Source organism: Meriones unguiculatus, chromosome 3 (genome assembly GCF_030254825.1).
Source record: "Meriones unguiculatus strain TT.TT164.6M chromosome 3, Bangor_MerUng_6.1, whole genome shotgun sequence".
Classification (NCBI taxonomy): Eukaryota; Metazoa; Chordata; class Mammalia; order Rodentia; family Muridae; genus Meriones; species Meriones unguiculatus.
Genome location: NC_083351.1, coordinates 32332933 through 32353121, shown reverse-complemented (window position 1 = coordinate 32353121; position 20189 = coordinate 32332933). Strand labels below are relative to the sequence as shown.

The following is a 20189-nucleotide window of genomic DNA, read 5'->3' as shown; positions in this document are numbered from 1 at the left end:
GAATCTAGGGTCCTGTGCATGCTATGCAAGCATTCTATCACTGAATTGTACCTCCAACTCTAAGATAAACCTAAGTTTATTTCAGACATTGTGGACTAGAATTTCCATTAAGTGGATTTTCAAACAAGCAAAGTTTTTTGCTTTGTTTGTTTGTTTGTTTTTAAGCACTGTTCAATAGTACAGATTCCGGCCAGGCAAGGTAGCACACACCGCTAATCCCAGCACTCATGGAGGCAGAGGCAGGTGGATCACTGTGAGTTTGAAGCCAGCCTAGCCTACAAAAGTGAGTCCAGGAAGTCAAGGCTACACAGAGAAACACTGTCTCAAAAACAAAGAAAAACCCAGCAGATTCCTTAGTTACATAAATATTTCTACTTGTTAGCTCATAGACAGTTGCATAACAACTACAAATTTATTTTTTCATGTGTGAAGTGCTGCTGATAGTTCTTACTGGGTAGAACTGCTTTGAAAGCAGAAATGATGTGTGCAAAACTGGTCAATAGTAAACATTCACAACTACCATTATTACTTTCTTTAAAACTGTCTTACATTGTCATTTATTTACTTGGAGGTATGGACGTGTGCGTGCTGGTGTGAATGAGTACATGCTGGAGGACAACTTAGGGGAGTTGGCTCTCTTACTTTGTGGGTTCCAAGGATGGAACCCGGGTTATCAGGAATGGGAGCAAGGCACCTTTCCCCTCTGAGCCATCTTTTGGCCCTAGTTTCTTTTCTTGAGACAGGCTGGCCTTCAATTTGCTTGTAACTAAGGATAACCTTGCTGCTTTTGAGCTTCTTGACTGCTGGCTTTATGGCCGTGTATATTTATACAGTGTTGGAAACTGAACCTATGGCTCTGTGCATCCTGGGTAAGCAAGTAGCTGTGTCCCAAGCCCCATCAGCAGTTTTTATTGTGATTTATTTGAATTACTGAGATGGGTTGAGATGGTAATGAGAAACTCCACCATTATGAGAAAATATTTTCTTCAGTGATTTATCCATTTATTCATTCTTTGGTTGAGACAGTGAGAAGGATGATTTATTGTACATGAATCTCACTGGCCACAAGTGAGAACAAAACTAATCCAGAATGCCCAAGTCCAGGGCAGAGAGCCAGCGGGACTGTTTCTGTTGTAAGGAAGGCTCTCTCAGGTGATCTCAGGAGCAGAGGGGGGAAGTTCAGAGCCATTGAGACTTCTTATGACAGCAACCAGTCCAGCAACTGGTCCCAGCATCCCAGCCTTTATCCTTCACTTCTGCCCCTCTAGCCTCTCTGGGTGCACAAGCTCTAATTCTCTTGTACCTCTGCCTCATCTTTCTTCTCTTGGGCTTCAGCCTGTATATTTGCTTCCTCCTCCACTTTGTTCTCATGGCACAGAAGTTTCAAGGAAGATGGTATGAAGGCCTAGAGACTCTACAGTGATTTATTCATTCATCATTTTGTTGTTGTTTATTTGGTGGTAGAGAGTGTGTGTAGAACTTTACACATGCTAAGCACTTGCCATACCACCGAGCTATATCCTCAGGACCCCATTCATTAATTATTGAATGCCCAGTGTATAGTAGTCACTGATTACAAGAATTGACCTCACTTTGTTTTTAATTTGCCATTTTATTTTTTTTAAGATTTATTTATTATTATTTATACAACATTCTGCATTTACACCAGATCTTATTATAGATGGTTTTGAGCCACCATGTGGTTGCTGGGAATTGAACTCAGGAACTTTGGAAGAACAGTGAGGGTTCTTAACCTCTGAGCCATCTCTCCAGTCCTCAACCTCACTTTTCTTGCCCATAAAAATAGAGGCTATTTATAGTAACAATACTGTATATATCATGTTGCTATAAGATTAAGTGAGTATTTTATATATGCTTCAAATGATATTGTAATGGTTCACTACCTAAAATGTAAATTAGCAAAGAATGAGGTATTGTGTTATATTATTTTTTAAATTTAGATGTATTTTTACTTTATGTATATGAGTGTTTGTGTATGCTCATGCATGTGCTAGTGTGTGTGTGTGTGTGTGTACCATGTGAATTCCTGGTATCCGTGGAGGTCAGAAGAGGTATCAGATCCTCCCTGATGCAGCTCTGTGGGTTGTCTGTAACCCACATAGTGAGTGTTGTTAACTGTTGAGCTATCATTTTCCTGCCCCTGATTGTTTTATAAAGACTTTTTCCAATGTCATAGAAATAATGTGATAGTTTTCAAATTGTCCTTAAAGATCAGTGCCAGAAGTGCCTCAGGACTGCCCAGTCAAGTTCACAAGGGGGCAGTAGAGATTTTAGAACCTGCCCCAGCACAATTCTGTTAGGACAACCCATTTATTTTACTTTTGTTTTTTTCCAGTTCAAATGAGATTTAAAAATACTGTGTGGTTTGTATGTTTCTGAGTTGTGATGTGCTGTGTTTAATGATTTATGTGACCTTTTCTTGTGTGTGACGTTTACTCCCCTGTCTTCATTTGACAGACAGATGTGCTGGTCCTGAGCTGTGATCTGATAACAGATGTTGCTTTACATGAGGTTGTGGACCTGTTCAGAGCTTATGATGCATCACTTGCCATGTTAATGAGAAAAGGACAAGATAGCATAGAACCAGTTCCAGGTCAAAAGGGGAAAAAAAAACCAGGTAAGGTAGATTAGAGTTTGTTGATTTTATAATTATTATTGTCATTCATTCTTTCGTGTAAAAGCCATTTGGGAACCTGCTATGTACTGTAGGTCAAATCAAGACAGTCTCAGATGCTTAAAGGTTTGTAGCTATTAACTAAATTCTGTTATGTTCTTTTGTGTATGGAAAGGAGAATTCAAAACTATTTGCATTGTTTAAGTCTCAGATAATTGTACACATGGCACCTGACATCTGTGAGGTATTTACTCTAGGACATGTGGATGCAAGCACACATGCATGGCAACATACTACCAACCCTGTAGATACTCATCCCTGGATATAAGATCATAGTGTTTAGATTGAGTATACTTTTTTTTAAGGACATGATCTAATTATATAGTTCTGCCTTTCTCTTTACATAGCCTTTGAGTGGCCAAGAACTTGCTATATAGAAGAGGTTGTCCTCAAACTCACAGAGATCTACCCAGCTCCTCTGGAAGAACAGCTAGTGTCCTTAACTGCTGAGCCATCACTCCAGCCCACTCTGGTTTTAATGTGGTGCTGGGGGCCTAGTTTTCCTCTTTATCAGAGTTTTATATATCCATAACATAAGAAGTTTTTTAATTATTCAAAGTATGTTAGAATAAGTAATAGTCCTCCTCCCACTAAGGCAACTACTTTTAACACTTTTAGCTGATATTTTTGGCATTTAACCCAGTATGTCCATGTAGCATGCTGTTGTTCCTCATGTCTTAGCTTTAGGGGTGTAGCTCTATGTTACCACTCCCTCTGCTCCCGCTTTTCAGACTCCACACAGCTTCCTAATGTGGTTATTGGAACCATATTATTACTAGATATTTAATGATTGCCTTACTATGATTATACATAGTCTTCACAGCTGAGTCGTGCACATTTTTCTTTCCTGTTTTTTCCCTAAATACTGTCTTGTTTTACTGCTTGCTGCATATTTATTGCTTGTTTTATTGCTTTGTTTGCATTTATTACTAATCCAACTGCAGCCCCAGTGTTGAATGTCCTCTAATTACATTTGAACATATTAGGTAATCCTTTAATTCAAATCATCTTCTTTTACTGAGGCCGTCTCACTGTTGTACCCTGGCTGGGCCTGTGACTGCCAATAGTGCTAGGAATCAAACCCAGGGCCCAATTTATTAAATTGTCCCAAAGTCTTTTGGTACATCTCAAGTCAGGAACTATAACAAACCCTTGTCACTTAGATATACCTATTCCTTTTAGTCATGAACTGGATATTTACAGTATCTCCAAAAGGAATAAAAATCTCTGCAGCTATGGTAAATGTCCTGAGTCCATCTAAGCCTCTTAGGACCAACTCTTCCTTTTTGTAAATTGTTTGCCACTACTGCAGTCCTCTCTCTCTCTCTCTGTCTCTCTCCTTCCTTTCTTTCTTTCTTTCCTTCTTTCTTTCCCTTTTTCTTTCTTTCCTTCTTTCTTTCCCTTTTTCTTTCTTTCAAGTTTTAAAAAGTTATTGTGCCAGGCATAGTGGTCCACGCCTTTAGTCTCAGCACTTAGGAGGTAGCAGGCATATTTCTGTGAAGGTCTAGGCCAGCTGGTCTCTATAGAGAGTCCCAGGATAGCCAGGGCTACAAAGAGAGACCTTGTCTCAAAAAAACAAAAATAAAACACTCTTTGAAATCCCTTATTTGGATTATTGGTGTCTATTGCCTGCAGAATACTGTCTTGTCATTTTGTTTCCCAGGATTTTTACACTAATGTTCCCCTTCAGAGCTCTTGTCTTTTGTTTGGGATTTTTGTTTGTTTTTTGAGATACCACGCTCAGCTTCTTGTCTTTTCTGAATCTCTTTGTTGTTGGGTTGATTTGGATATTCTGAGTCGGGTATTGTTATATAGTCTGGGATGTGGCCTTAAACTCAAGGTTCTCCTGCCTTGGCCTCCCAGGTGGAAGGATTGCAAGGATGCACCACCATACCACCATGTCTGACTCTGAAGGGTCTTTTGGTTGCTTTTTTTTTTTTTTAAGACAGGGTTTCTCTGTGTAGCCTTGACTGTCCTGGACTTGTAGACCAGGCTGGCCTTAAACTCAGAGAGACCCACCTGCCTCTGCCTCCGCTAGTGCTGGCATTAAAGGTGTGCACCACCACACCTAGCTGGGTCTCTTTCTCATGAACATCAATGCTTAATCTGATGCTGTGGGTTAATCAACCTATGTTTTGCCTGCATATTTATCTGTTCTATGTGTATGCCTGGTCTTCGAAGAAACCAGAGGAGAGCTTCAGCCCCCCTGGGTATGGAATTGCAGGTGATTGTTAGCCTCTGTGTGGTTGATGGGAACTGAACTAGGATCCTCTGCAAGAGCAGCCAGTGCTCTTCACCACTGAGCTCTCCAGCCCTGTCTGTGTTCAGATGGTACTGTTAGGTTGTGGAACAGAGTGGGGACTTCCTTGGTTGCTTTCATACCTGTGATCTTGGTTTCCATAGTGGCTTCACCTCTTTTCTTTGCTTCTGTTTCACTTCCTTCCAAGACTTACTCTTTTGCCTTATTTCTACTTTATTTCAATTAGCCTCCCTGAGTGCCGGGATTACAGGTGTGCACCACAGGATCTGGGTGAGGAGAGCCTGCACCTTTAATCCCAGCACTCGGGAGGCAGAGGCAGGTGCATCTCCATGAGTTTGAAGCCAGCCTGTTCTACAGACAGAGTTCTAGGACAGTCAGAGCTACACAGAGAAAACCTGTCTTGAATCCCCCCACACACACACCGCAAAAGAAAAGCTAGTTAATAAGCCAGTTCAAGGACTTAGTTAATAAGCCAGTTCAAGGACTGTAAAAAGATCTAAGGGAGTGTAACTAACCATATCTCTGATAGTAGAAGAAGCTGCACGTTTGTGACCTTTCAAAACCCGCATTGTAGACTATTAGTCTGGTTTTTGGTTGGTTTGTTTGTGTTCTTTTTCAAGACAGGATTTCTCTGTATAGCTCTGGCTGGCCTTGGTTTGGGATTTTTTGTGTTTGTTAGTTTGATTGATTGATTGATTGATTGATTGATTGATTGATTTTTCAAGGCAGGGTTTCTTCTAGGCAGGGATGGTAGCACACACCTGTAATCTCAGTGCTCAGGGAGGCAGAGGCAGGAGGATCGCTGTGAGTTTGAGGCCAGCCTGGTCTACAAAGTGAGTCCAGGACAGCCAAGACTACACGAGAAACCCTGTCTCCAAAAACAAAACAAAACGAAAAGGCAGAGTTTCTCTGTGAGCCCTGACTGTCCTGGAACTGGCTCTATAGACCAGGATAGCCTCAGATAGAGGCTGCCTGCCCCTGCCTTCGGAGTGATGGTACTAAAGGTGTGTACCACCACCACCACTGTCTAGTCTGTTTTTTGTCTTTGTTTGCTTGTTTTTTTTAATATGGTTTTCTGTTGTTGTTTAGAACGGGGTCTCAGTGTGTAGACCTGGCTGCCCTGGAACTGGCTGTGTAGGTTGGGCTGGCCTTGGACTTGCTGCAGCCCCCTACCCTGTCTCTCTATACCCGCCTGTGCTTGTATAGTTTTGATTTGTTTTTAATTTGCATAGCATGGCTGTGTCTGTATAATGAGTGAATATGCCTGTCATTTATTCTGTCTTTGTCTGGTTTGGCATCAGGGTCATGCTGACTACATAAAATGAGTTAGAATTCTGAACTCCAGATGTAACTCTTTTTATAAGGTAGGAATCCAAGTTTACTGATGGAGTGAGTGAATGAATAGGGAGTGAACAACTGTAGGGAAGATAAAAAATTCAACCAGAGAAGTAAAAATCAAGTAGGAAAAAATAGGAATATTTGAATATGACATAATTTTTTAAAATTCATAGTTTTATTTGCTTTCTTAGCCTTGTTTGTATAGTCTTTCTTCATAGGATAGACATTCTGAAGTTAGCTGTTCTGCTCCCAAGTCGAATTCACTTTGATAAAGCAGGATGGAAAGAAGCCTTTCCAAGTGCCTATAACCTTTGTTCAGAGTTTGCAGTTACTATGGTAGCCACGAAGAAACAATGTAGGGAAGAAGGACCAAGGAGGGAAGCCATGTGGCAACAGAGCTGAAAATTGCCTGGCTAGAAGTGACCACACTCAGGACAGTCAAGTGATTGAAGGTTTTTGTGAGCCTCAGAGCCTGAATATGTTAAGCACTCCAGAAATACCATCTATTTCCCTTCACAAACTTTGCTGTAGTCTCTAATTGTCATATGATGGATGAATTGATATATTTCAGAGCTGTGTATGCCATTGGGATTCTCTTCAAAATTTAACTTCAAATTGACCTTATTTGCTTTTCCTGTGGATTTCACTAACTTTGGCTTTGGGCAAGAACTGTATAATTTTTCCCCGTTCAGATTCAAACAGTACATATGAGATAACAAGCTACCATGTGAGTGATGAGGGAGGGCTTCAGTCACCAGAGTGAAATGTCATAGAGCTAACACTTTGCTGTAGATGTACAGCCAGCCCTGAAGCATTGTAGGCATGGTAGTACTCAGCCCTAATCCCATCTCTCCATAGGCTAAGGCAGGGGAGTCATGAGTTCAAGTCCAGGCTGGGTTACATACTGAGACCTGTCTCAAAAGAGAGGTGGATGGATGCAGACATATTGTGTGTTTCAGCTTACTTACACATGTATACATGTACGCCAGAGGTTAACATCAGGTGTCTTCCTCCACCTCCCACCCCTTTTTTTAAAGACATGATCTCTCACTGAATCTGGAACTTGGTATTTCAGCTAGGCTGGGATCTGCCTGTCTCTGCCCCACACCCAGCCCTGGGGTTAGAAGCACATGCTGCCATCTGCAGGTCTTATGTGGATACTGAGGATGGGTCCAAACTCAGGTCCTCATGCTTTCATAAAAAGCACCTTACCCACGAAGTATGTATTTGTTTCATTTTTTTAACCTACATTTCTATTGTTTTGTTTTCAAGACAGGGTCTCACTATGTAGCACTATGTAGCTCTGGCTATCCTGAAATTTAGTCCAGACCAGGCTGGAACTCAGAGAGATCCACCTGCCTTTGCCTCCAAAGTGCTGGGATTAAAAGAGTGTGCCACTATACCTGGCAACTTAAATATCTTAATAGTTTGGTCAATAATACTATTATAAATTCTCTACATATATTAATTTATTTAATCATAACAAATTTATGTATCAAATACTATTAATCCTGTTTAACTGAAGAATAGAGGGGTTAATTAATGTGCTTATATATAATTTAATAAAGAACCATGCTGATATTCCTACCTTGGTGGGCAAGCTTTAGAAGCTCAGTTCTTAATTGTTACCCTATGCTACTTCTTTGTATACATGTCTTTGGATACACACATTGACAAGGTGGTGGTGGTCCATGCCTTTAATCCCAGCACTTGAAGGCAGAAACACAGAGACAGGTGCATCTCTGAGCTCGAGGCCAGCCTGGTCTATAGAGCAAGTTTCAGGACAGTCAGGGCTACACAGAGATACCCTGTCTAAAAAAAAAAAAAAAAAAACAATGTGTAGATGCTAGTGTGAATATTTGTGGTTTGTGCATGTGTGTGTTATGTGTGTTCCTATGTGCTCATGCACTTGATTTGGTGGCCAGAGGTCAGTGTTAGACCTCATCCCCAGCCAGTCCCTGCCTTGTTCTTTAGACAGTCATTTGTTAGCCTGCAGCTCTCTGGTTCAGCTGGAGCAGCTGCCCGACCAGCAGCAGAGGCCCTCCTGCCTGTGCCTCCCAGCGGGGTTACATGCACACCACTTGCACAAGGATGCTAGGGATCAAACTCAGGTCCTCAAGCTTGTGCACCGACCTTCGCTCCCAGCTGTCTGCCCAGCCAAGTAGCACAATGTGCTAGATGTTCTAGGAAATACAGAATAATAATTGACCTTTGGTGTATTTATATTGTGTCTGGGGAAGAGAAATACATAATAGGAAGTAGCACTACATTGGCAGCATATAATTGTCTACCATCCAACTCTCTGCCTAGTAAAATATACATCTTTCCATCGATGCACATATATAAACAGTTGCATAGTAGATACATAGTTACATTTGGTTGACTATAGATAACCTTAAACAATAGTATTCCCACTTTCACAGTTTACAGATCTAGCTTATTATGATCTAGATTATTTGCAAAAAGATAATTCCTTGCTGTACTTTCTGTGATATGCAGTAGACAGAGAAGTCATCTGCTTTTTTGACTGGACTTTGTCTTGACTGTCTCACTTTTTTTGTCCTCCCTTTGCTGCTGGCTCTCAAACCCAAGACCTGATGCATCTAGACAAATTAGCCCACCCCCTTTCATGTCTTAGGCTGGCTTTGAAGTCTCTTTGGTCGTAGCCTCCCAAATGCTGCTATCAGAGCTGCGCACCACCATGCCTACCTCTTAACTTTATTTTTAAAATAATTTCATTTTTTGTGGAGTGGTTTAAGTATAGCAGTTTACCAGAATAGCACAAAGATTGCATATATCCTTTACCTAGAGTTTCCAATTTTTAACATTTGCTCCATCCCTTTCTATGTGTCTGTGTGTGAAAGTTGGGAACTACTTGAAAATAAGTTGTGACTGAGTCCCTCTGCTTTTAAATGTGTATGTGTGAACCACCTCTCCCTCAGAAAACAGTCCCTTAAAACCAAAATCTGCACTGGTACAGTATATTAGTGTATTACTTTAGTCAAAATTCACCAGTTTACCTAATATACCTTTAGAGCAATATAAATATACTTGACCCTTCGTGCTTTAAGCATTGTAGTGTGTGACATGATGCTCATCATGACTTCCCTCCTGTCATAGTCCTGTCTGATTCTAAGAGCAATGTAAAGAGGACCCCTGTCTCCTGATTAGTCATGCAAGGAGGACAAATGGCTTGATTTGCTTTTCTCTCTTTTATATGATTCAGTGGAGCAGCGTGACTTCATTGGAGTGGACAGCACAGGAAAAAGGCTGCTCTTTATGGCTAATGAAGCAGACTTGGATGAAGAGCTGGTCATTAAGGGATCCATCCTGCAGAAGTAAGCCCTAGGGATTGTCTTCTTGGCTGCTGTCCTTTTCTTGAAACCAAATAAAACCACCCACCATGGGAAAGAAGGGATGAAAACTAGATTATACTGTGTGAAATTGAGAAAAGTATGTGCATGCTATCCCATGAGACAGGGTTCCAGCTTCTCATCATGGAGTGCACACAGCGTTGCCTGTGTATTTCCTTACCAAGGTAGAGCCAACTCCTGTGTTGAAGTAGAACAAAGCATCTGTGGGGAGAGCAGGGCTGACTTTCTGGTGGTGTTAGAGAGCCTCCTCCTTAAAACGTGCTAGAAAGCATATAAGATAACCCCCATCTGCAGTGGTAATAGGGAACAGATCTGCAGGAGTTTTACATCTGGAGAATAGGAAACTCTTATCTCACTAAACACAATTCCCCATTCTCTCCCTCCCCATAAGTCCCTGGCAACCACAATTCTACTTTGTTTATCAGTTAATCTGAGTAATTTATATCAGTGAAATCCTATAATATTTTTCTTTTTTAGTTGACTTATTTCATTTAGCATGATATCCTCAAGGGTCACCGTGTTGTATCCTATGACAGAACCACGCCTTTTTATTTCTTATTTATTATCTCTGAAATGTGTATTAAGAGCCATTTTTTTAAGAGCCTTGACTGTCCTAAACTGGCTTTGTAGATCAGGCCAGCCTTGAACTCAGAGATCTCCCTGCCTCACCTCCTGAGTGCTGGAGTTGGGACCACACCGAACTTTTAAACATTCTTAAAAAAAAAAAAAAACACTTTAGTTGTTGTTTTGTTTTTCTAGAGAGGGTTTCTCTGTATAGCCTTGGCTGTCCTGGACTCACTTTGTAGCCCAGGCTAGCCTTGATCTACCTGCCTCTGTCTGCCTGAGTTCTGAGATTAAAGATGTGTGTCACTATGCCCAGCTTCTTAGATATTCTTAGATATCCTTGAGTGTATTCCGTCTACTCCTTTATTTATTTTGACATGTACTTTTTTTTTATGTGTATAGGTGTTTGCCTGCTTTAATGTTGGTCCTCTGTGTGCCTGCAGTGCCCATGGAGACTAGAAGTGGGCATCCCAGGCCATAGAACTGCAGTTACCAATGGTTGTGAGGCACCATGTGGTCGGTGCTAGTAACAGGACCTGGGTCCTCTGCAGGAGCAGCAATTATTCTTAACCACTGAGCTCTCTCCCCTCCATTTCCTTCTTACAGAACGGGAATATCCCTCAAAAGCTTCTTGTTTTGTTACCTTTGTTTTTCATCTTGCACATGTGACTGGTTCCTTTTGTTAATTTTTTATTTTAATAGAAAAACAAACATGGATTCAGTAGCCAAAATCTGGTGATAGGATATGTTATCTTTAGTATAATCCTTTATTTTGAATGTAAAATATTATTATTATTATTATTATCATTATTTTGTGAATATGTGTTTGTGTTGGAATGATGTCTGTCTTTGGCACAATTGCCAAGCATACCTGTGGAGAACAAACGACAATTTGTTGAGTCAGTTTTCTCCTTCCAACTTTGTGTGAGTGCTAGGCATTGAGCTCAGGTGGTCAGGCTTCCATAGCAAGTACTTTCACCCACCGAGCCCTCTCTTTCACCTTTATGACGAGTCTACATGTCACTCTCACAACCTTCTTGTTCCCCTCTTAGCATGCTGTCTGAAGAGCAGCTGGCCTTCATCTAGACTATAGAGTGCCAGGCTTCCCTGGGTGTGGTATCAAATGCTTTCATCCTAGACTTGAGAGGCAGAGAGAGGCAGGCCAGCGGGGGCTCCAGGTTTAATATAAAGATATAATATATAAGCTGACTCCTCAAACTCCATTAAAACAACATAAAGGGGGTTTGAAAGCTATAAATCCAGAAAGCTTAAGAAAATCGATTTCTCTAAGCTTTAGTTTCTCCAGCCAAATGTGGTTTATCTTTTTTTTTTTTAACTCTATTTTATTTCTGACAGGCATGTGTTTTTAATAGTTCAAAAGTGTAAGGTGTTTGTGCCAAATACTTAATAAGAGAATGATGATGTTCTTCCCACAGTTATGTGGCTCACTTTTAAATTCAAGTCAAGGGGCCAAGGATGTTTTGTTGTTGTTATTTTCTGGAAGGGTAATAAACACTTAAAAACAAGCTTTTAAAGAGATCTTTTTAAATGAAGTAAAATGTTCACAGTTTCATCTTGGAAGGTTTAGGCAGTTGTATCTGGGGAGACAAGGACAACTGCAAAAAGCATGGCCAAGTCTATTTTGGAGACTAAAGATAATGAAAAATGGTTTAAACTTCCGTTGTTTGGTGTGGGGGAAGTCTTGAAATACTTCTCATCTAAATTAGTATCCCTATCAATACCAGTCCTAACCCTAAAATACTTCTCATTTTATGATAAAGGTAGGTAATATAGAAGCACTTGTTTCTAAGCCAAAATTTGCCAACTCTGGTAGCTCCTCTAAACCCCAGCATCCAGGAGGCAGAGGCAGGTGGGTCTCTGTGAGTTATCTACATAGTTTCAGGGCAGCCAGGGTTACACAGAATCCCTGTCTCAGCGACAACAAAACAAAAAAGAAAAAAAGAGAAGCAGCTAAAATCAAAAGCACTGGACTTTTTTTCTTATATTTCTATATTTTTCTCAATTCTGTAAAGAAACTTGGCCAGCCAGGTTGTGTGCACACCTTTAATTCCAGCATGTGGGAGGCAGAGGCAGGCAGATCTCTGTGTGAGGCCAGCCTGGTCTACAGAGGGAGTTCCAGGACAACCAAGCCCACACAGAGAACCCTGTCAAAAAAAAAAAACGAAAAACAAACAAAAAACAGAAAATAAAAGACTTGGCCATGAGAACCCTCATGTCTTTAAACATGACTAGATGAGCTATAGAGGGCAAGGGAAATATTCCAGCCTTCTGTCTGTGTGGATCGTCATTTTGCCAGTTCTGATCTTGAGTGTTCAGCAGTAGAAATCAGCTTTTTTTTTTTTTTTTAAGGTTCTGTTTTCTTTGATATACTGAATCTGTTACCACTGTTCTTCCAAAATTTGTTGGTCTTTGTCCTTGTGAGTTTATATCTTTAAATTAAAACAAACAAATAGCTGGGCAATGGTGGTGCACTCCTTTAATCCCAGGGTGGGAGAAGCAGAGGCAATTAGATTTCCAGCGTTGTCTAGAGTTCCTGGACAATCAAGGTTACACAGAGAAACCCTTTCTCAAAAAAACCAAACCAAAAAAAAACAAAAACCCTTCACTGCCACTTTACTGCCTTTTCAGAATACACAGTGATTAGTGTCTGTGTTTAGCCTTACCCAGGATTGTTTTCCTTTTTTTTTCTTTTTGCCTTTCCTCTCCTTTCCTTCTCTTCTCCATCCTCCCCTCCCTTCTCTGCCCCTACCTTACCTTATTGTCCATCCCTTCTTTTTCTCTTCCCTACCTTCCTTCTCTTCCTTCAGCCAGCCCAGATCCTATGCTTATTTACTATACCTATCTATGCAGCTTCAGTTTTATTTTTTCTTATAATATATATAAGAAATGGTTAATATTTTATATTGTTAATATTTTAATATTATTAAAATATTAATATTTTGTATTGTGTTGGGAAAACATACATACTTGCCATGACATACATATGGAAGTCAGAGGGCAACTTGTGGAAATGAATTCTCTCCTTTCACCTTTAAGTTTTAGGGTTCAAACTCAGGTTGTTGGGCTTGGTAACAAGCTTCCTTGCCCACTGAGTCATCCCATTGTCCTACAGTTTTCCTTTTTGCCTTGTGGTGCTGGGTGAGAAACCCTGGGCCTTGTGCATACTAGGCAAACTCTACCACTGAGCTGTATCACTACCCCAACTCTGAATTTTTAGTTAATTTGTACATCTGTTTTTGTCAACTACTACATAGATTTTATTAAGTTTTTCAGGAATACCATTTTGTATTGGCATAAATTGGCACCATTATAAATTTATAGTTCTAATTTATTTATCTATTTAGGTTTTTCTCAAGACAGGGCTTCTCTGTGTAGCCTTGGCAATCTGGGACTCGCTTTGTAGACCAGGCTGGCTTGAACTCACAGTGATCCACCTGCCTCTGCCTCCCTGAGTGCTGGGATTACGGCACTGGCCGCTGAGCCCAGCATTCCAATCTTAATTGAGCCCTCAAAACCATGCTGCAGTCTTGCCCAGCTCAGACCAGCCTTTTTCCTCCCAGCTTTGGCAAGGGACCACATTCAAAGACCTTTTAGGTCTATGTAATCTGGCTGGAATACAGACACACCCTTAGTATACACCTTTAATCCCAAACAATGAAGGTAAGGTTAGTTTGTAGAAGGTCTAATTGAGGGGCAGACAAAGTGATGGTCAGAGAAAGATTTGACCGAATGAGTTAGAGAACAGGACAAGGAAGAAAGGCTACTTAATATCAGGCACGGAGAGAGAGAAGGTTTTTTTACCAAGAATTTTTTACAGAAACAGGTTGCAGAAGCAACAAGCTAGACACAGGTGAAGACAGATTAAGCCAGAGAATGAGGCTAAACCTGAAGATTAAAACATATTGCCAGAATTAGTTTGAGGCCAGGCAGAGCAATTCAGTTAGAAACCAGTTTGAATCAGTCAGCTTGGAGAGGAGCTTGGGACAGAACAGCTGAGTTGAACCAGCCAGCAAGAGTTCAGTTAGAGCTAGAAAGGATTGGAAATGATTCTCATCTCAACCCCTCATCTGAGGAAATAAAAACATTTATAATTAATCCTACTACAACCTCAACTCACAGTTGTGGAGAGCTTCCCATAATCCTCTGACTTCCAAATTATTTTGTTGTTGTTGTTTCTTGAGACAGGGTTACTCTGTGTAGCCCTGGCTGTCCTGTAACTCCTTTGTAGATCAGGCTGGCCTTGAACTCACAGAAATGCACCTACCTCTGCTTCCTGAGTGCTGGGATTAAAGATGTGTACCACCACTGCCTAGCTTCTGCATTACTTTTTTTAAACAATTTTTTAAAGATCTATTTATTTATTTTATGTATATGAGTGCTATCTTTACATGTACACCTGCATGCCAGAAAAAGGTTATGTATAGATGGCTCAGTATACATGATTGTGAGCCATCATGTGGTTGCTGGGAATTGAACTCAGGACCTCTAGAAGAACAGACAATGTTCTTAACCACTGAGCCATTTCTCCAGCCCTCCACATTACTTTTTATTCAAATGTTTATTTTTTTTAGTGTGTATGAATGTATGTCTGTGTGTGTGTGGGTATGTGCACATGAGTGCCCGGAGGAAGTCAGAACAGGACATCGGATCCTCTGGAGCTGGAGTTACAGGCAGTGAGTTGCATGAGGTGGGTACTGGGAACTGAATTTGGGTCCTATGAAAGAATAGTACATGCTCTTAACAGCTCAGCCATCTCTAAAGCCCGTGTGTGTGTGTGTGTGTGTGTGTGTGTGTGTGTGTGTGTGCGCGTGTGCGTGTGTGTCCATCCAAATGCGGTAGTGAATGCCTGTAATCTCAGTAGTGGGAAGGCTGAGGCCTAAAGACTCCTGCAAGATCAAAGCCAACATGCATGACATAGTGAGATGCTGTCTTAAAACAACAACTGCAGATCAACGAGAAGAATAGTAATAGAGCAGTTGTAACAATATACTGTAATAAAAATTATGTAAGTAAAATCTTTCTCTCAGAAATACCTTATTATGCTTGGCATGGTGGTGCATACCTTAAATCCTACACTCTTAGGCAGAAGCAGGTGGATCTATGAGTTCAAGGCCAGCCTGGTCTATACAATGTGTTCCAGTCCAGCTAGGGCAACATAGTGAGACCCTTGTTTCAAAATAAAACAAAATCCTATTATAATTTCACTTTTTAAAACAAAATATGTATGAGTGTATGTTTTTGAGACTGGGTTTTCTGTGTAGCCCTGGCTGTCCTGGAACTCTGTAGACCAGGCTGTTCTCAAACTCAAAAATCCGCCTGCCACTGCCTCCCGAGTGCTGGGATTAAAGCAGTGTTCCACCACTGCCCAGTTTAAAACAACAAAAAAAAAATTTTAAAACAATGTTTCACTGTGTAGCCGAGGCTGGCCTAGAACTAATTTACTGTGTAGACCAGGCTGTCCTTAGTCATATAGAGATCACCAGCCACTCCTGGGATTAAGGAGATGTACAACCATGCTTGGCATAATCTAGAGGAAGCCCGTATGGCCTCTCTTGGGCAGATCTAGATTGCCGGCTTCACTACCCTCGTGCATTGAAGCCACTGTAAAGTAAAGCTTCATACGCACTGTGCTGCTAGGACAGAGGGTCTGCCTAACTAAGGTGGCCAGCAGGTGATCACTGGTCAGGTGGACAGCATTTCAAATGTAGATGAACTGAACAAAAGAACAATTTTTGTCTCAAGTGAAATGGGGCCAGATTTCACTACACATGTGTATCTAAAATTATCATTTATTCCTGGAATTTTCCATTTAATATTATCAGACCATAATTACCTGCAATTGTGGAAGATGGAACTGCCAATGAGGATACACTACTGTAATATCAGCTCGTCACATAGTATTTTTGAAAATAAAGAGCACTGGGCACATACGTGGTACACTTCATACATGGAGGCAAAAAAATAAAAACTGGAGCCAAAAAAAAACAACTGTGCCCTGCGCCTACCACTTTGCTCTCCCCAGGCTGTAGTGTTGGCATCATGGCTGTCTCTTACCAACTTCCTGGGGCCCATTACCTGATGACAGACTAATACCCATATTACCTGATTATGCGCCTATTCTTTATGTTCTTCTTACAGGCATCCCAGAATACATTTCCATACAGGCCTTGTGGATGCCCATCTCTACTGCTTGAAGAAATATGTTGTAGATTTCTTAATGGAAAATAGGTAAGAATGGGGAAGGTAGCGTTTTGTTTGTTATTTTGTTTGTTTGTTTTGTTTTCTTTATTCAGGCATTTGTCTTACACAGTCATTCTTAATTTTCCTGCTCACTTGTCCTTAGCAGGACACATGTCACACTGTGGCTGGTTTCCTTTGTGGGGCAGCATGTGCAAGAAGGTAGAGTTTTAAGCCTACAGATTGTGAGCATTCCTCTCTGTCTCTCTCTCTGGTTGTTTTATTATAAACCTACAGTTTTTAACAAGGCATAGTTTGTTTGTTGGCTTTGCTTTTGCTCATGTGTATGAGGGGATGTGCACGACGGTAGATGCTCTCAGAAGGCAGAAGCATTAGATTCTCTGGAGCTGGAATTACAGGGGTTGTGAGCTGCCTGACATCAGTCCTGGGAACTGAACTCAGGGCTGCTGCAAGAGCAGTGTGCTTTCTTAGCTCCTGAGTCCTGTCTTGTCCTTGTCTTTATTTTTGAGACAGGGTTTCTCTGTGTATCCTTGGCTGTCCTGGAACTCACTCTGTAGACCAGGCTGTCCTCCAACTCAGAGACCCACCTGCCTCTGCCTGCTGAGTACCAGGATTAAAGACATGCACCGCCATCACTGTGCTGAGGTATAATTTTTAACGAACTACCTTGTGATTCAGTTAATAGTCTTAAACTTTTTCTTTTTTGTGGTGCAAAGGCAAGAAGCTAGGGCCTTGTGAACTAAGGTAAATGGTTTACCACTGAGTTATACTCTAGACTAGAGTCTTCTTAATGTTAGGTACCAGTTTATACAAAGATGACGGTTTTCATTTCTGTTTTAGGAAAGAATCAAATTATTGATACACTGTTACTTTGCTTACACCAAAGAAACCCTGATTATATTTAGGGGATCTGTGAATAATAAACTGGCAGAATATTTTTGTAAAACTTTAAATAACCTGGTTGTGATAGGACATACCTATAATCCTAGCCGTTGGCAAGTGGAGACAGAGGGTCAGGAATTCAAAGCTATCCCTGGCTATGTATGGAGTAGAAATGCAGCTAGAATCCTAAGAAGAGTAGGTAGGAAACAAAGATCCAATAGTTAAGAGGCTAGTTTCCCTTGGTGACTTCTGGATAAGTTTCTGCCTTGAACAGGCTGGTGACTGAAAAGCAGGCACTGCAGCAGCTAAGTTTCCCCAGAGCAACTTGGCTCTTGGCTTAAATTCTGGCTCTGAGTTGGGCACAGCAGTGCAGCCCTGTACTATTCAGGAGGCTCAGCAAGAAGATCACAAGTTCAAGCCTACATGAGCTACACAGCAAGTTCAAGGCCAGCCTTAGCAACTTAACCTTACATTAATAAGTAAATATAGGACTGGGGGTGTCATGTACTTCAGAGGTGGGGCACTTTCATAGCATGCACAGGTCTCTAGGTCCATTCCCTTATCTCTGTCTTTGGCTGATAGGTTAGGATGTATGCAGAAATAAAGGAAGGAGAACTAGGCCCAGAGTACCATGTGCATCCCTGGTACCCATGGATACTTCAATTTCCTGAGACTAGAGCTACAGTTGTTTGTGAGCTGGCATGTTGGTACTGGGAATTAAGCCTGTGTCCTCTGGAAGAACAGCCAGTGTTCTTTCTTTCTTTTTTTCTTTTTCCCCAAGATAGAGTTTCTCTGTATAACAGAGCCCTGGCTGTCCTGAACTCACTTTGTAGACCAGGCTAGCCTCAAACTCATAGAGATCCACCTACCTCTGCCTTCCAAGTACTGGGATTAAAGGTGTGTGCCACCATCTCCTAGCTTGTAGCCAGTGTTCTTATTGCTGAGCCAACTCTGCAACCCACAGGTCCATTTCTATAAGCTCAAGGCAATCTTGGTCAGCATAGCAGGCTCCAGGCTAGCCAAAGCTATGTAATGAAACCCTATCTCCAAAAGAAAAAAAAAAAAAAATTAGTGCTTTCTTAATAATAGAATTGCAGCTTATGGATCCAGGATGTGTAAGCAGTTTACACTAAAGGCAGCCTTACCCTGGCTGCAGTCGCTTATTTATAGCTCAGTTTGCTATTTGCATACCTGGCGAGTGTAATAAAGTGATATATGCTTTGAAAACAAGCCTGAGGTTGGTGATGACTGAGACTGCTGGCCACAAGGTCTGCCAAATGAGATTTTCTTCTGCAGTCTGTTATAACAAAGTGTGATTCAGAGCCTCAGACCAAACTGAGTCTGTTGAAGAGACCCTTCATATGTCTACTTCTCTCAGAGTTGCTAGAATCAAAGTGTATTGAGCCAGCTGTGGCAACTCATGTTTGTAATTTCAGCATGTGGGTGGTAGAGACATGAGGATTGCAAATTCTAGGCCAGCCTAGGCTACAGGGCAAGTGACTTTGTCTAGGAGAAAAAAAAAAAGGTAATATACGCATGTCCTTAAAAACTGACCATGGAGTTATAAATCTTGGGACAGACAGTCTACAGGTAGGTACAGCGGTATAGCCCTGCAGCCTGCAGGTACTTTGGAGCACTATATCCAGCTGCTTAGGTATTAGCCCTTATTTTAGGCCTATTTTAGGTCAGGATGTTCCACAAAGGTTCACAGTAGCCTTGTACAGTTCTTGGCACAGCTGTGACCTGCCTCCACTCTGCACGCTATGTGAACTGGCCTGACGTTGAGCCCCAGCAGAAGTGGCTGCGATTTGGCAGGACAGCTCCCTATCTTTTCAAATCTCTTATCTCGTCCCCCACACCCAGGATCTGTGGATAGGCCCATGTGGCAAAGCTTGTTTGCTTGCCTTTTGCAGTGACAGTTTTGTTTGATCCATAATGGCCCTAAAAATCCTCCAGCTGTCTCTGCTTTGTCACTTCTTCAAAAACAACTGCCTTGTTTTCCAGGGGAAGGGGATGAGGAATATTTGCTATCCACATTAGTACAGAACATTGAAAACACTAAGAATAAGTGTTGTTTAATTCTTGTATTCATATGGAAATTTTTAATTTTCATCAAAGGATCAAGAGAGGGAAAAAAACATTGAAATTCAATACAGGGACTTCCAGCTTACACAGAAATGTTCAAAGATGTTTGATTTGATCCTTTAACAATAACGTAAGACCATGAACTATGTAGCTCCAGGGTCCGTGATTTCTCTTGCCCTCCTCAGCCTCTGCTCCTCTCTTGACTTAACAGTGCATGTGTGTGGTCCTGTGTCTGCATGCTGAGCTCCTTTTAGTGGGCCTCTGGTAAAGGATGAGTACCAACAGCAACAGTGAGTGTCGGGGTGCTGTTCACACTCTCACCCCTTCCTCAGGCCTCATCTCTCAGAGATTATATCTGATTAGCAACTTCCACCACATGTTCCCTGCCTATTTGACCTGCTTTTCTCCCTCTCCCTTTCTTCTGCCCCTCCACTAATAATCCCTTCAAGTGTTAGAAACAGCATTTACCAAAGTCCAGCAGAGCAATTGACATATAAAAGTCATGGTGAATACTAAACAAATTAATTAGCCATCTAAAAACCTGCACTAGTCCCTCACCCATCTGTTTTCATTTTCTTTGCTAAGTAAGAGTCAGAAGCATACTGAGGGTCAGCAGGTAAGCCTGATTCCAGTCCCCAGAATCCACATGGTGGAAGCAGAGAACCAACTTCCAAAGGCTGTCCCTAATTTACATACTTAGAGTGATAAGTGCAGACACATTCTCACATGCAGGTACACACATGTATACACACACACACACTGTAGGTAAACA

The 20189-nt window shown here is 41.4% G+C and overlaps 1 protein-coding gene across 4 annotated transcripts in view; it reads left to right on the top strand.

Moving 5' to 3' along the window:
- Positions 1-20189, top strand: part of Eif2b3 (eukaryotic translation initiation factor 2B subunit gamma) — a 65881-nt gene that overhangs the window by 24159 nt on the left and 21533 nt on the right. For 3 of the 4 annotated variants that reach the window (XM_021633419.2, XM_060379757.1, XM_021633420.2), the window contains exons 4-6: positions 2479-2638; positions 9520-9631; positions 16391-16480. In XM_021633419.2, the coding sequence (XP_021489094.1) occupies positions 2479-2638; positions 9520-9631; positions 16391-16480 (362 nt within the window). The remainder of the gene's footprint in view (positions 1-2478; positions 2639-9519; positions 9632-16390; positions 16481-20189) is intronic. The other variant, XM_060379758.1, reaches the window with a different exon arrangement.